The sequence below is a fragment of the Artibeus jamaicensis genome, unplaced genomic scaffold (assembly GCF_021234435.1).
Source record: "Artibeus jamaicensis isolate MK-2021 breed Jamaican fruit bat unplaced genomic scaffold, CSHL_Jam_final contig_233, whole genome shotgun sequence".
Taxonomy (NCBI): Eukaryota; Metazoa; Chordata; class Mammalia; order Chiroptera; family Phyllostomidae; genus Artibeus; species Artibeus jamaicensis.
The window spans coordinates 67166220-67183547 of record NW_026521486.1 but is presented as its reverse complement, the minus strand read 5'-3'; the positions used below and the strand labels follow the sequence as shown (position 1 = coordinate 67183547).

The following is a 17328-nucleotide window of genomic DNA, read 5'->3' as shown; positions in this document are numbered from 1 at the left end:
GTCAAATTCAACATTACTTGCATTTTTAACAACTTTAAATCTCACACAATACCTCATATATTTTACATGTTATATTAAGGTATAACATGTAAAATATGCATCTTGTGAAAACTGGAAAACAATCTTTAAAAAGTGAGACTAACAAAGTTAGCCGAACTACCTATTTCAGCAATCTCAATAGGTCAAGTTTACACAGTATTTGCTAACTGGATTGATTTTGTGGACTCCGATTAAGACTTTATCTACTAGCATTCTCTTCAGGCAAGGACAACAAAAGCAAAAATAAACAGAATTACATCAAACTAAAATCTTTTGCGGGGTGAAAGAAACCATCAACAAAAGAAAAACACAACCTACCAAATGGAAGAAGGTATTTGCTAATGACATGTCTGATAAGGAGTTAATACCCAAAATATATGGAAAACTCACACAATTCAACATCCAAAAAAAAGTCCAATTAAAAAAATGGACAGAAGATCTGAACAGTCATTTCTCTCAAGGACACACAGATGGCCAACAGACACGTGAAAAGATGCTGGACATTACCAATCGTCAGGGAAATGCAAATCAACACCACAGTAAGATACCACCTAACACCTGTCAGATCCACTATTTTCAAACAAAACAAATAACAAAAGTTGGCAAGCATGTGGAGAAAGGGGGACCCTCATACACTGCTGGTGGAATTGCAGACTGGTGCAGCCATTTTGAAGAACAGTACAGAGGATCCTCAAAAAATTAAAACTAAGCCTACCAGATGACCCAGCAATGTCCCTTCTAGGTATCTGTCCAAAGAAAACAGTAACATTAATTCAAAAAGATGCATGCATGCCTGTGTTCGATGCAGCATTATTTGCAACAGCTAAGATATGGAAGTAACCTAGGTGTCCACTGATAGATTTGCAAATAAAGATGTATTGTATATATGTAAATATATATAATCATATATATATACACACACACACAAATGGAATATTAGCCATAAAAAACAATGAAATCTTGTCATTTGTGACAACAAAGGTGAATCCAAAAGGTGTTATACTATGTGAAGTAAGTCAGACAATGAAGGACAAATACAGTATGATTTTACTTAACATGTGGAATATAAAAAACAAAACAGACTCATAGAGAACAAACTGATGATTGCCAGAGGGGAGGGGGATGGAGGGAAAGGCCACAAAGGTGAAGGGGTGTAAGAGGAAAAAACTTGCAGTTGTAAGTCACAGGGAGGTAATGCATAGCATGGAAAACATAGTCTATAAGATCATAGTAACTTTGTACAGTGACAGGTGGGTACTAGACTTATTGAGATCATTTTGTAAGGTATATAAATGTTAGATCACTATGTTGTGCTCCTGAAACTAATAACATTTTGAATGTTGACTATACTTTAATAAAAAATATCTAGCACTGTATTATCACTTCCATATCAAAAATGTGCTACATATAAATTCAGGCGGTTCAGTAAAAATGTTTCAAAGTAGTTTTATAATAAAACTTGACAGAAGTTCAACTTATTAACTATATTAAGATTTTTTAAAGCTCTGAAGTAGGTACCACATTATGTAGTGGGAACAGGCGTCCAAAATGCCCCTGTCTACGACGAACAAGGAGGACATCAAGATGTTCTAAGCAATTTCCTGAATGGCAGGAAATGAAAGGCTGGAGACGCTGAGTTTTTGATCAGTTTACTTCTTTCTTCTGAATAAGCTTACTCATTATTAACTGATGAAAGATAATACATATGATATTAAAAACCAACATCTAACGGTTCTACTGCCATGACTGTCAGTCAATGCCTAAGAAGGAAAAAAATTTCATTTGGTTCCCTAGCTTTCTGGGGGGGAGATGTATCTATTAGACCATTAGAACTGCGTCACATTTTATATTATTAACATCAATTGTAGGAAGTTGCTTTACTGTGTCACATAATTCTGTCCTACGTGGCAATACTATGCCCAATTTCATGCCGGTGAATTTTTTTTTTCAGTTATAAAAGGAGTAATTTTTCTTTCCCCTTTCCACAACTCATTCAAACAACTGTTTTAATCATATAAAAATATGAAATTTACTGGACCCATCTTGAATTTATTTTCTCCTAATGAAGAACTAGCAGATTATATCTAAGTATAATTTAACTGAAAACACTACTTTAATTGCAAATTTATTTTAATGATATGTACAGGAATTAACAAGTTACAATTAAAATGGAATCAGTTACGCTAATTCCACATAACTTAAAATCATGCAACACTGCATGGTAAAAACAACAGTTTTGTTCATATACAAAAGAACACTGTCTTGAGACTTATGATAGAGTATACTGAGTTTTTTGACAAGCATTTTGCAGAGTATTTTATAAAAATTTAAAGACCTGATTAGTTAATACATTATTAGGAAAGATAATAAACATTATTAGTAAAGTGAGGATACAAGCAATTTCAAAATTACGCCATGTAAAGGGTTGAATGTAGTTTCATGAAATAAATGCTTAGATAAGAAAATAGTTTCGAAAAAGATCTTATATTGAAGCTATGTATTAATTTTGTCAAATCAGGTTATATAAATCAATAGTCAAGTTTATTCAGTTAAAGAAAATATGCCTGTCCTTCCTTATACTCATAAATAAGTACTTACACAGTCTTTACATACAAGAGAAGTTCAATGTAAAAAATACACTGCCAATCCGCTTACTATGGTTGAAACAGCTCTTTACACATTAAATTGCATTGATGAAAATGTCCAATTTAAACCACATTCAACCAGCATAAATATTTAAGCTGAGTACTGTTGTAAACAATGGAGAAAAACAGATTCTTTTATTTTGTTACTGGGTAGCAATCTACTTCTCCGCTTAGGATGCCATAGCAAGGCTTACCATTTCATTTAATCAAATCCAAACCCACTAAACTTTGAGTAAACAAAGTGAATGTTTTCAAAGTGCATAATTTCCAACTCATCCACTTGTAATATTTATCCAATTCCAGTTCACCAGCAAGAAAATAAAATGTACTCGGCTATAAAAATACTAAGGAATGTTATTGAAAAAGAAAGGCTATTTGGTAGAAGTAACTACAAAAATAATTAGTGTAAATCTTTGTAAAGCTTTAATGCAATAACATCAGTACACTTTCTTCCCATAAACTTTAAAGCATGATCATTACCAAGATTTTAAATTTCCATCTTTCAAGTACAGGAAAAAAGTTGCCACCAAGTGTCTCTTCAAAAATTAAACAATAAGAAGGATCATGCAGGTGTTAATCTGCTAACACTGGGGGTAACTGGGATCTGTGGGGGGCTGTCATCTCTGGCTCCACTGGCAGCACGCGCAGGCAAGGAGGTGCTCTGAAATGCAGACGGGGGGCAACTAGCCCCGCCAACATTCTCGTCTTCGCCGATGTCCGAATCTGGAGTTGTGACTTCATTGCTCTGAAGCCCCAGGATCTCACAAACTGCTTGTGGCAATTCCTGAATATGAAATATCAAACACAGAACCATTACTCACTACAGAAGGAAATTAACCACAAAGCAACACTTCTAATGCAGACTATACTGACTCCAGAATCCAAACATTTGTTCTAACAGTGTAATTGTTACTACACTCTCAAACCTTCCTTCTCCACTCCAAATGAAATCCTAACCACTTTTTTCACTAAGTCATTCCCTGATCTTCTATTTTGAATGTATTACTCTCCACCCCCCTACCACTCCTACAAACATATAGTTTACTAATATTTAGCATTTATTTAGTTCTAATTATTTTTACAATGTCTTACTTACAGAGTCCTTTCCCCTCAATAAACAAAGGTTCCTTAAAAATAAGAAGGTATTACTGACATGTTTTGAACAGAATAGCTACCAAATAAGTGTTTATAAAACTGAACCAAAGTAAGTATTTGGAACCATGAACAAATGACACAAAGACCATTGCTTAGTTAAATTCCACAGCCTCATGGTTACAGAAATGTTTTCATTACTTTTGCCATTGTGCCTAGCATAATTAATCAACTTTTCAATTATGTGCTATAAATCTATGATAAACAAAATGCTAGCCAATACTTTGTGTCTGCCTTCAACTTGCTAAAGCTGCCATTTATATTACTTCTAAGAAAAATTCTTTCCTGACCTCAAACCACCAAAAACACACAAAAAATCTTGCAGTTATTTAAAATACTGTATGTATACCTTGCATTTTACCATCTGTAGAGAAATTGCTTCTGCCTTGCATAGTATATCTTCCACATCAATTTTCATGGATAATTCATTGATATGCTAAAATGAATCAATAAAGTTAAATGATAATCAAAATTAAAAGCACTATTATGTTCTACTATATAATTTATTGTTATATTTCACTGCAAATAAAATCCTTAAAATAAAAATATTCCCATACTACAAATAAACAGAAAATTCAATATATCTTTCCTTAGCCCCTCTTAGATCGCTTCATGTTTTAAAGCTAAAAAATAAGCTTAAGGAACATTAAATCTAGCAGCTATCTCAAGTCTACCATCTCAAAGTTATAAGCAAAATACAATTTCTTTAGAAAACTAAACTGCATATAAAGCATTTGTTGAATTTTTTTCCCTAATGAGCCAGGGAAAACCAAGTGGCCAACGTGTATTTGGTGAGCTGCCGTTCTCAGTCAGGCCTCGTACTGCTACTGACACAGCTGAAGTTATTACTCGAGGGACTCAATAATGCTCCCAGAAAATGTTCTGTGTATCAGTACAACCAAACAGACAAAAGAGCTAAGTTATTAAAGTCTAAATTAAAGGAATAATAACCTTAAGTATTTCATTAAAGCCATAACGCTTTTCCATTATTTGCTGCTTTTCAGATTCCAGAATAGCACAACAGAGAAGAAGATGGAAATTTTTACATGGTAGTTCAGTCCACATTACCTATAAAACAAAAAAATCAACTATTAAAATATGTGAATTCTACAATATTTTCCTCATATACACAATGTTGAACTCTAAATGACTTCTATGCAAAGCAGAAGTTGACTAGATTGGTAGATCCACCGGTTTTCTAGTTAGCAAATGAGGTTACCTACGAAGTAACTAATGTCAAGCTTAACAATGCATGAATGTGATGAATTCCAAATGCGGCTCTTCGGGTAACTACAATAAACAAATCACTGACTCTAACCAATATGATAAATGCCATTAATTAAGGAACCACAGCAATGAGGTTAAGTTTAAGATGTCAGGGTTAGAGGCATTTTCAATATTTTTCTAAACTTTCAATTTTCTCACTTTTAAATCACCCTCAGTCCTTTAAAAAGAAGAAGAAAGCTAAATCCTATAAATAAAAAAAGATTCAGTTACATAGTACATAGAATAAAAATCACCCAGAGGTAACTCTATACTTTTAAACATCATTTTATATTTACTTTCTTATTTAATTATTTCTTTAGGGCAAGGGGAAGAGAGCGAGAGAAAGAGAGGAAGAGTATCATCGATGTGAGAGAGAAACACCCACTGGTTACCACTCGTACAAGCCCCAACCAGGGACCAAACCTGCACCCAGGCATGAGCCCCAAAAAGGAGTCAAACCAGCAACCCTTTGCTTTGCGGGATGATGCCCAAACAACTAAGCCACACAGGTCCAAGCCTAAACCTCGTATTAGAAAAGTCAGAGTATCCCTGATTATGATAAAATGTGAACCAACTACCCAAAATTTATACCCAAATGCATGAAATGTCTGATCAACAGCTGCACTTCTTCTAACTAAGCAAAGCCTCCAAATTGAAGGCCTCAACTTTTTCCTGGTTGACAGACTAACCAACTGCTGGACCCACATAACCACAGTGTTAAAGCCTGAATGAAACGTTTTTACTTTCTCTTATCAGGAGTAAATAAAGTTGTATAATTTTCAGACTAACCCAATTTTTAAATGTTTAAATGAAATTTAATTAACCTCCAACTGGGAAACACAGATAATGGAATTATTCTAGTTATATGGTAATAATTTTCTCAATTCATCCTTTTAAAAAAGTTACTGATTTGACAAAAATCTATAAACTTAAAAAAATTCCAGGTAAAAAACATGTGAGTTTTCCGTTAAACTCTTGTTTCCTCATCTGGAAAATGTAGAGTATAAAATTATCTTTCCATTTCAAGGACTGTAACATGTGGATGTTACCTACTATCAAACAGAGGAAGCGATGATCCTTCAGCACACACACTCCTCCAGGGATAACATAGTTACCGTAAGTATAGGAAACAATTTCCAGCCATAAAAGCCTCAGAGGACACTGGGGTTGTTTCTACTGCATATGAATCTATTTATCCAAATGAATTCTCTTCCCTATCCTTTCCTTGGGAAAATTTCTGTAATCTCTTATTTTTATAAAGAAAACATAGCTACCAGTCATTACACCAATATTCTATTTTGATATTAGCAGATATTTGTAAAGAAAATAATGATTTTCTGGTTTTCATCGAATCGTCCTGGATACCACATGGAATGAAAGTATACACACCAAAAACATGATCTTGAATATCCCCTAGATTCGAGGAGAGGGAAATGGGACTTGGGTGGTGATTAAAGAAGTTACTGATGATTCAGTATTTTTTCTTGGGGATAAGAAAGAAAAAAAGACATAAATATGGCAAAATGTTAAATACGGATGATAGTAGGTATGCTATATTATTCTATCTTGCTCTAACTTAAATTTCTTCTACAAAGCAAAACACACATCAGCTCTATCCCAATACCTGACACTACAAACAAATAAAGTGCCACTTCAACGGACTGACCTGTCAAACTCTACACAATCAATACCAGAATGGGGCAAGTCTCCCTAGGAAAGAACAGATGCAAATGGTCTAGAGAACTGGTTCTAGGCAACCAAATGGCCCCAAATCTCTGATAAGAATTATGGTTTCCAGAAAAAGGCTCCAAAGACCAGATACTCAGTTCAAGATCAGTAATTTTAATTTTTAATAATTTTATTTATTTATTAAAGAGAGGGGAAGGGAGGGAGAAAGAGGAGCAGAAAAACATCAATGTGTGGTTACTTCTCACGTGAACCCCACTGGGGACCCATACTGCAACCCAGGCATGTGCCCTGACTGGGAATCGAACCAGTGACCCTTTGGTTTGTAGGCTGGCACTCAATCCACTGTGCTACGCCAGCCAAGGCAAGATTATTAATTTTTAAGGAAGAGATAACAAACTAGCAGAATTTTGAACATACTTGCTTTAGAAATTTCAGTTAGACTACTACAATCCATTTATAGTCTACAGAATAGATGTTTTCCATAATCAATATTACATTTGAACAATTTAAGAACTTACCTCCCATAATCGAAGAATATCTAGAAAACTAAATTCCCTTTTAAATCTGATTAAAAGCCATCTGAAGCAAAAATAAAGGTATCCAGAGTCCTGAGATTCTACACAGAAGAAAAAATATATATATGGCTTACTCTTATGCTAATTATCTCAGAATACAGTGACCTATTCAAACTCAAACTTTTCTATGCATCTTAGGCTATTAAAAGCCCTACACAGTTAACTGTCTTGTCATTCAAGGAAACAATTCAAATTTGCAGACTAACTTCTTTAAAAGAAAACAACCAAATTACAACAAATAATTCATTTTATAAATAAACTGTTTTAAGACATAATTACACAAAGATAATTTGGTCCCACACTTTTATTCCTCAGAGGAACCCGGGCAAAAGCAGTAGAGTATGTATGTCTTTAAAAGAATCCCTTACATTTTGTCTGTGCACTACCCTGCACTTTGCTGGATATACCTCTGCTGCAGTAACCTTACCTAAGTAATTGCAAAATCCACTGTCCAACAAGCGAAGTAAGGTACTTAGTTGAATTAGCTGGGTCTTCATGCCTTGCATTTGTTCTTCAAAATTTTGATGCTTCATAGAAGAAAATGGATGTTACCACATGAGTAATATTTAGTAAATATTTTATAGTACATAATAACTAAGCCATGAGTCTAAAAACAAATGTTGGACTAACATCACACTGGTTATATTTTTTAAAATCACAACAAATTAAAAAGCTAAAAGGAACATTAAAAAGGAGGGAAAGAGAATCCTAAGAAATACTTTGTTACTCTTTAGTAACAAAAATTTTACTCAATTGATTTACTCATATACTCCCTCTACTCATTTGATTTAGATAGAGAATTTGATTTAGAGAGATTCTGCAGTAACAGCAACTGCAGAATGACCGATATACTTATTTCTGACAAAGAATAAGAGATTTGGTGAAAGAAACACACATTTGCGGAATAAGCTTTTATTAACTCACTTCCACCTTGTTAAATATTTCTTCAAATTATCACATGACATAAAACTTCAGCTTTAACATGTATCTCATTTTAAAGAGTTGACTATTTTTATATTTAATGACAGAGAAATCTATGTCAAAACCATCTTCATGACAATACTTGTTATACGCAGCTTGCAATTTAATATCTCCCACATGTGTGAAGGCCACATAATGTGTACTGATCAATGCCAAAGATAACCCAGAAGTAGATATGAAAATCCCACTGTCTTCTACTAAAATAGACACTAAAGAAAATGGAAATGTAAAACCATCTCTCTTCTCAGTAAATTTGTTTTTATTTTTAAAAACTTCCCATTTAAAAACGTTATATATGTTAAGGTATAATAGGTTTACTGTTCCTTTTAAATGAATAAGTATTTATAATTTTCTGAGTACTAATTTGTTCATATGACAAACACCAGTAAACATAACCCACATGAACAAATGCTCTTGTGGTCCTCAACATTTAAGAGTGTGAAGGGCTCCTGAGATCAAAGTTGAAGAACTACTGTGGTTTACATGCTTTCAAAAATCTTTAAAGTTGAGTAGATTCCCTACTAACACTTCAGTCAAAGGAGGGGACAACAAAATAAATAAAAGGTTTCTCAGACGATTCTGATCCCTTTAAAATGTGCCTGGACCCCTCCATGGTGACCTCTGCCCTGACCCTGTGCAAAGCCTGAGTGAGGAGCATCCCCTCTCACACTTCCTAGTTTTCGAGACAAGAGCAGTGCTGTGACTGGAGTGCATATCAGAGAAACCACCCACTCTTGGTCAAAACAAAAAAATTTAGAGGCTATTGACTCTCTATAAATAGGTTTCTCTGTAATGACTTAGAAAGAATAGTTTAGCAGACTAACATAAGCCTTTGAGATACCATTTCTTCACATTTACCACATGGACCCATACAGGAAAGGCAGGACTGACTCTCTGATTTAATAGCATGAGTTTTGTTACAGCCCAGCCAAAGTCTAGTTGGTTTGTGTGTACCAACATGGCACAGCTGCTGCTGACCACTCAGGCATAAAAAGAAGCACTCCCAAAATGACAGAAGCCAACTTTGAAAGTAGCTATTCCTGGAGAAGAAGAAATAAGATCCACATGGATATACAAAGGGCTTCAACTGTATCTATAGGTAAATGTTTGCACACATATAAATATAATGGATATATACATATACACATGCATATACATTATACGGGGGTACGGAGTGAGGAAAAGAACAGGAGGGACTAAACTTTATGGCAAAATGAATAGTGGGTATAAGAGAGTACATTAGATTGTTTTGCAAATGTTTCCATAATTTTCTGTAACAAAGTCTATGCCTAGAAAAACATTAGATGTGAGAAAATATAGACAAAAGTAAATCTACACATATTAGGATCAGCCACCACAATAAGAAATAAAATCTTACATGAAATAAAGCTGTAAAACAAAATGGAGTTGAACAGCAGCAACACCAACTTAGGACACTAAACAACAGCAATACAGTAAAAAATAGTCGTGCAAGTTATTTTGTTTCTAACATATTGCCCTTTCTTTCAAATTTTATGAGAAGGGGATGTCAGTAGACAATAGATTGAGATCTTTTTAGAATAAAGCCTAGAAAAATCCCCAGACCATCCTCAGTGAAAAAGGCAAACACAGAGAACATTTACTGTGATAGACAAAAGAACTTGAACTTTCAGACACAAAAAAAATGACAGAGAGACTGGAAGTGTGTATTACAGATGTTCAGAAAGTCATCTTTACATTTGAGACCTAAATACATGCACATGTATGTATGCAATTGGTATTATAAGCCAATATATTTGAACATGCCAGTTATTTCTTCAGTTTTATGAAAACTACTATTATAAAAAACTAAACACAGTATGTTCATGTCAATTGTTTTGGAGTATCTACTACAGAGCTCTAAACTAAGTACTGGGGAAATATTCATGTGTTTATTCTACAAAAATCTGTTGAATAAAAACCTCCTATCAGACATTAGGAAAACTCTGGAAGCATACCAGTGAACAGTTAAGAAAAGACATGTACCCTTTATCTAGGAATGTATTAGCTGTAGTGAAAAGAGGGTAAACAACACAAACACAAGGAAGGCAGAGCAGAGTTTTTATACAATTACTATCAGTTGTACAGACCTCTGTTAATAAATGCCTCTGGTTTCTAGAGCACTTGGGAGTAACTGGAACTAAGAAGGCAGGCAAAATCAATCAATTCAAAAGGTCAGGAAGACAAACTATGATATTACTAGATTACTGCAAATTAATAACCTTTCCAAATAATCCAAAAATATTAGTCTGTGGGAAAGAACTACATAATCTGAATGTTTATCAATTTAGTATTTTTAAGCCATCAAATCTTATCATGCATGTGGAAAAGCAGTGAGAAAGTGAGGATGAGTTGGAACCATGGATGAGACGTGAGGAAAGACAAAAGTGGGAAAAACTGCAGGGGAAGAAAAACTGGCAAGCAAGCGGGGAAGAACAGAAGTTATCAAAAAGGAGAAGGGTACCACTTTCAAATTCCACATTTGTGTCCCAGAAACTAAGTAAAAACCTGTATTACAGGGAAACATTTTAAATGATTACATATTCAAAATCTTTAACCCCTTGCAAGCAAATCATTTCAATATCTGACATCAAGGCTCACCACGAAGCATATTAATCTTATCTGAAACAGTACAGTGACCTATGCAGTTGAATCTTTGGATTTCACAGGCTTTATCACTCTTAGACCCTCTGCTTTTTTTTTTTAAAGATAATCTGAGAAGACTGTTCTATTTTATTTTCTTGTCATACAGTCTCTGTACTATTGTCCTAGAACTCTACTGCAAGATATACCAATGATAATAGATAAAATGTTCTTTGTAATAATATGTATACATAGAGTTCGACTCTAATAACCACATGCTTCTGAGAAAATAAGAGTAAATTACTAAGAGTTCACTGTCAGTGCTACCAACAGTTCAAATGCATCTGGAGAAAAATCAGTGACAAAATCCAAAATGTTCACAAAAGGTAAGGATATTACTTGGTATGACTAAGCTTTATCTCTGAAACAGATATGAAAGTTCAACTACTTCACAAAAACAGAATTAATCTATTTCATCAATATTCTGTAATGACTCACGGCAATTTACTAATATTAAAACCCAATTGTTCTTGTACTATGGGTACTTTTTCTATCTACTTTTTGATTTAAAAATAATGCCAGCATTTCCAAGCCTCTTGAAAAGGCTATTTAAGAAAAAAACAAACAACACGAAGCAATTTTCTAAAGCTCCATCCTAACTGGCTAAATATAAGCATCAATCTTATATAATAAGATTATACAACTTAAATTTTCAAATTAGTTTTTATTAAAGGAAGGAACCTCATTCTTACCATTTGGTCCATATAGGAGGCAAAGCACCAAAAGGCATCCACCTCATTTTCCATCACAAATAAAAGAGGGGAAAGTAAGTCACTCATTCCTTGCACATATCCTAGGAAGAAAAAAAAACCATGTCTCTGAAAACCTAAGCTTTATATATCCTTCTATGCATGTCACCACCATTTCACATAAAATTTCATCTTTTCTTTGGTTCAGAAATTGGTAGATATGATGTTCATCAAGAAAAGAAAATAAACAAGGAGGAAGTTCAGCAATCAGGTAAGAAAGATGAGTTGTTTTAGACTGAGATGTCAAGCAGATCAACACCTTCCAGTAGATGTCTTAGTGTAGCTATCACTGCCAAAGTGGGTAAGATCATCAATATTATTATGTTTATCGTCACCCAAAGACATTTTCTTTCATTGTTTTCAGAGGAAGGGGATGGAGAAAGAGGGAAACACTGACATGAAAGAGACACACTGACTAGTTGTCTTCTCCTATACACCCCAACGAGGGCTCAAACCCGCAACCTGCATATGTGCCCTAGCCAGGAATCAAACCCGCAACCCTTTGGTCTACAGGACAACACTCCAACCAAGTCACACTGGCCAGGAAGAGTGGGAAATGTTGTTAAAAAATAATGTGCACAAGCATTATGAGAAAGAAGAGAGGTGGAGAGAAAAGTCATGAGAAACATCAAATTTAAGAGTACATATTCAAAAGATTAAATAGTCAAAGGGACACGAAATCAAGGGAGAAGCTTTTTGTAAAGTCAAGGGGATGAAAGCTGCCAGGCCAGAGTAGTGAACAGTGCCAAGTTGCCTTGAATGAGCCAAGTAAACTAAACACTAAGAAGGATCCAACTGCTTTAGCAACCAGATCACTGGTAATCTAAATAAAAGGAGTCACAAAATTATGTACCTCTTTTAAACAGTCGAGTCTATGTCTTCTTTCTTTTCTTGTTATTCTATACCCACCAACAATGCTAGCAACTGAGTTTCACACAATCAATATGTTGTGCCTAAGACTACTATTTTAACCGCCTTTCTCTCAGTACTATTACAATTCCAGTCCTGGCACTAATTACAACCCTTACGTAAAAGAAAAAATGGAAAATTAAGAGTCAGGCAGCCCCCTTACTTAAACAGGACCAAAAAGTCTTTTTTGTACTTTTCACCTGAACATGTCAAGCATCCTATTTTTTAGCTCAAACTTATAAAACCCTCATTTTCTTAAGTGTTTTACAATTAGATTTTAGATAAGACATAAGATACTTGAAACAACAAAGGGACAAGAGCTTATGCTAACCCTTCTCGCATACATACTATCAACTTTGGTAAGTTTTGTACATTTGTCGAAGTTACATGGAGATTTTTTTCCAGTGGCAGCTTCGGAAAACTGTGGAAATCAGTCTTTCATGTGCATATACAAAGCTTACGTTTTTATCATTCATCAAAATCTATGTGTATTGAAGCCATTTAAAGAGCATGTATTTTTAAAAGGAAGAGGGTATTTCTGCTAGAAATGATATACAACTCTGCATCACTCTTCCTGTTTTGGATGAAAACGTCAACCAAAAAATGACCTAGGAAGTATATAAGCCAAAGTCTCTTGAAAAATCTCAGATTAAATGTATAACAGAAAGGCACTCAGGGTCACTTTTGGATCTCCTTACAAATAAACATTTAGCTCCATCTGCTCTGAGCCTCTGCCCTATCAACTACTGCACAGGTGGCAAACACAAGGCCCATGGGCCAAATCCGACCTTCCACCTGGTTTCTACCCAGCAACAGTGCCAAGCTCCTTGCCCCTAATTAAGGAGTAGTTACACTTATACAGTCCTAAACTTACTTTTGGCCCTTTGAAGGCAACTGTGAGGTTGATGTGGCCCCCAGTGAAAAGGAGTTTGACACCCCTGATCTACTGACATTGCCTAGTCTTATCAACCTATGTCTACACTATACCCAGTGGAAAAGTATATTGCTCTACTCACTTCAGCACAAAAGAACACTTGGGTTCCCAGGGTGGGCATCTGATTACTACAGTATCAAACAGACAATGCAGTTACCAAGACATTTCGAGAAAAGCACCAAAAAAATGTCATGTGACATCATACCTAAATGTAAACATTTCTACATACTTTTGCAGATGCTTTTTAAAATAATGCACAGTTGTAGTGACTAATTTTGTGTCAGCCTGAGTGCGCCGCAGGAGGACCAGATGTCTTGGTAAACATTATTTCTGGGAATGTCTATGAAGGTGTTTCTAGAGGAGATTAGCATTTGAATTGGAAAAATGATTAAAGCAGATGGCCCTCTCCAATGTCGGTGGACATAAGCAAAACCACTGAGAGAGCGTAAGCAGAATAAAAAGATGGAAGGAGGCTGAATCTGCTCTCACTGGTTGCTTGAGCTGGAACATCGATCTTCTGCTGCCCACAGTGTTCCTGGTTATCATCAGACTTGGACTGACATCTATACCGCTGCTCCTCCGCTCTCAGTTCTTCAAACTACACCACCAGCTTTCCTAGGTCTCCAGCTTGCAGAGTGCAAATTGTCAGGGCTTCTTTTTCTTTTCTCTTTTTCTGGTGTGTGTGTGTACATGCACGTGTATACATATAATCCTAACAGTTGTTTCTCTGGCAAACCCTGACTATTAGAAGGAAAGAATAAGTAGTTTGGAAGAAAGACTAAATTGTTATCATCAAATGGCCCTAACGGAGTGAAAGCAATGACAAATATAAAGATTAAATGAATTAAAGCATGAAAGAAATCTGATATGAATTCAACAAAGTGTAAAAGATTACTACTTGACTGACTCTGACTGACTGCATATGGTCTACAATAGAAATATTTCAAAGTGTGCTATTCAAAAAATGTACAAAGCACTTTTCCTCAGGAAAAAAATGTGCTTTATTACAAAGGTATAATTAATAAAAATTTATGAGAAGCTAATTTAAGCCTGAGAATTCAGCTTTCGTAAGGCATCACTACCATATTTCTTCTCCAAGTCTTAGCTAAAGCAAGTAGTCAAATTAATCTTTGTATTCTAGTTGCTTTTAATCTATTTTATTTTATACATGATGTTCGTTGGAGTATGTCATGGGTTGCCAGGGTGGAATTAATGTACAAATTCCTTTTAATTAAAGAAAGATTAAAGTTGTTTAAATTAGCATTCAGTGCCACTCAGAATCTGCACTAGGGCTGATGCACATCTTAATCAGCACTACCACAACTTCTGAAGTAGTTCCCTAAACTTATTTTCACAGCAAATTTGTTTCAGTGGAGAGGTGTGAGAAATGACCTCCTTACCACCCTAGGGTACACTCTCACACTGATAAGGAAAATTTCATCTACATGTAGCTCATTTTTCCAGGTTAACTGAACCTTAAACCCTTAAAGTATCAAATTATAAAAAATCTTAGCAGTTTGAAATCATTGTTTTTACATTAGACACTCCCTGCCTTCTTATACACAGTACTTTAAGTATAATTTCACTTTTTGTTGGTTATTCAGAACCATCATTATGAACATACACTGCAAAAAAGATACCTCCCACAGACAAATCTGGGTGTGGGGTCTTTGAACTAACTAAAAATTGTTCCTCCTTGAGTTCTTCTTTCACTTTTGGTAATTTTTATCTTCTGTCTGCTTTTGATTTTTGGCTCCTTCCTCACTAGTAATGAGATTATATTCAATATAAATATACCTGTATCTACTTAATCTATGGCCTAAGAATGTAAACAACTGAATATGGCAGAATCGCCTATAAGAGTAAACTTATAGCCCAAGGTCCTTTGCTATGAGTAAAAGGCAAGAAATTTGGTCCACTGCTTTATGCAAACTACCTTGGCTTCTTACAAGGCCAAAGTTCTTAATGGGAACCTTGACTGTGTTTCAGATAACTTAAGCATTTGACTAGAAAGAATGTGGAGTTAACAGAAACAAATTAAAACAGTAATTTGTCCAGTTAGCTGATCTGGACCTACGCCCTGAAACAACCTGAGCATTCAGAAACTCCTGCTGAGGCTATGAATGAACTCCCACCTCAAGAAGACAACCTGAGAGTTCAGGGCAACACTCCTTGCTTCCTAGGATGACGGTTGTTCTAGTCCCTCCAGTGGCAATAGAAACCAAAATGGCAAAGACCTGGGGTGCTGAGTGTATACTGGCAAGACTGCCAGCCTGAAAGACCTGGGTCTCCACCCCTCGGTCCAATATTTACTACTTGAGCAACCTTCAATCATTCTCTGAATCAATGTAACCTCATTCATAAAGTAGGCATTATTTCTCCACTTCTTCAAAAGGCTGCTATTAGAATCCAAATCAAGTACGGCAGCACTCTATAACCTGAAAAGCACTCTACCAATGTTTTCAATGATCCAATCTGAGACTCATTATAGGTATGATAAATAGGCCTGGCCAAATTTTAAAGAGAAACCTGTGGTTTTCAACTTCTGTCACCAAAGGGGCTAATGCCTTAAGATCCACAACAGAGTCTGTATCTTCCCTAACTTACATATAAGAAGCCAAGAGGAAGTCACATAGATACAAATGGTGAAGAAAATGTATTCATAATTCAAGGTTCATTTGGGTTTAATAGGCAGAACATCCAATTACCTTCTCCCAAGATGTCTCTAGCTATAGTAAAGTAATCTGGACAACACTTATTTCCACTATCCTCTACTTGAGAGTCACTCACACATGGTAGGTGACTCAGAAATTTCCCACTGCTTATACTTGTTTAAAGATTTATGCTTAGGGGATTTGTTGGTCCTTTAAAGAAACAGTTCGAGTTCTCTTGTCCCTTAAAATACTGATTCCTTAGGTTTTCTATCCCTTCGCATCTTTTCCCCATGCAATCCCCAACTCTCACTTCCAGTCCCAGTCTTTCCAACTCATTCTTGGTAGGGAACAGACTTACCAAGAAAAGAAAAGAAAGTTCTACATGCCCTATATAATCATCTGCACTGTCTAACATACCAAATCAGTATTTTCTTTAACAAGGGAGAACACTTATCAAAGATTCCAAAACATTCTCACTTCACAGAATCCTTAATGTCTCAGTAAATTTTTCCGAGGGACCCCTAGATTCAAAAAAACAATTAACTATTGGATTAACTATTTGGATCTAATTAAGTATTTAGATCCAAGTAACTTAAGTTTCTATGTCCTGTCCTATGAACTTAGCACCTGTTGAGCACTACAGTACTTCTCAAACCTTGAAATCCAACTGTGTACTACCATCCTCATTTCTGTTCCTCATCCACTTTTCACCAGTGCTTGCTTATTATCAAAGCAAAGCTAAAAATAGTGTTTTGCAAAGATACAACGTCATCAGCAAGAATGTGGTGATCTAATGTTGAAATCCTAAACTGTTTCAGCTAGTAGTTACAGCTCAAGATATTACTATATTTCCCTCAAAAATTTAAAACAGCCCACGCTGTCCCCATGACTTTACTATGACAACACAGTGCCCCTCAGTGTACAATCTGGGAACCATAGCCTTATAAATTCCCAGTGCCCTGTAGAAAAGTTCCTATAAAACCTAGGCCACAGAGCTATTACATTATGTATGTCTTACAGGTTAATAAATTGAAATTCTAAAATAAATATAAATTAAATCTTTTAAAATTAAGA

The 17328-nt window shown here is 35.2% G+C and overlaps 1 protein-coding gene across 2 annotated transcripts in view; it reads right to left on the bottom strand.

Moving 5' to 3' along the window:
• Positions 1 to 1069: 1069 nt before the first annotated feature.
• Positions 1070 to 17328, bottom strand: part of TBC1D15 (TBC1 domain family member 15) — a 76047-nt gene continuing 59788 nt past the window's right edge. For both annotated transcript variants that reach the window (XM_037161169.2, XM_037161170.2), the window contains 6 exons: positions 11701 to 11801; positions 7794 to 7893; positions 7310 to 7407; positions 4788 to 4904; positions 4186 to 4272; positions 1070 to 3468 (listed from right to left, as the gene is read on the bottom strand). In XM_037161169.2, the coding sequence (XP_037017064.1) occupies positions 3247 to 3468; positions 4186 to 4272; positions 4788 to 4904; positions 7310 to 7407; positions 7794 to 7893; positions 11701 to 11801 (725 nt within the window). In that variant the 3' untranslated portion in view covers positions 1070 to 3246. The remainder of the gene's footprint in view (positions 3469 to 4185; positions 4273 to 4787; positions 4905 to 7309; positions 7408 to 7793; positions 7894 to 11700; positions 11802 to 17328) is intronic.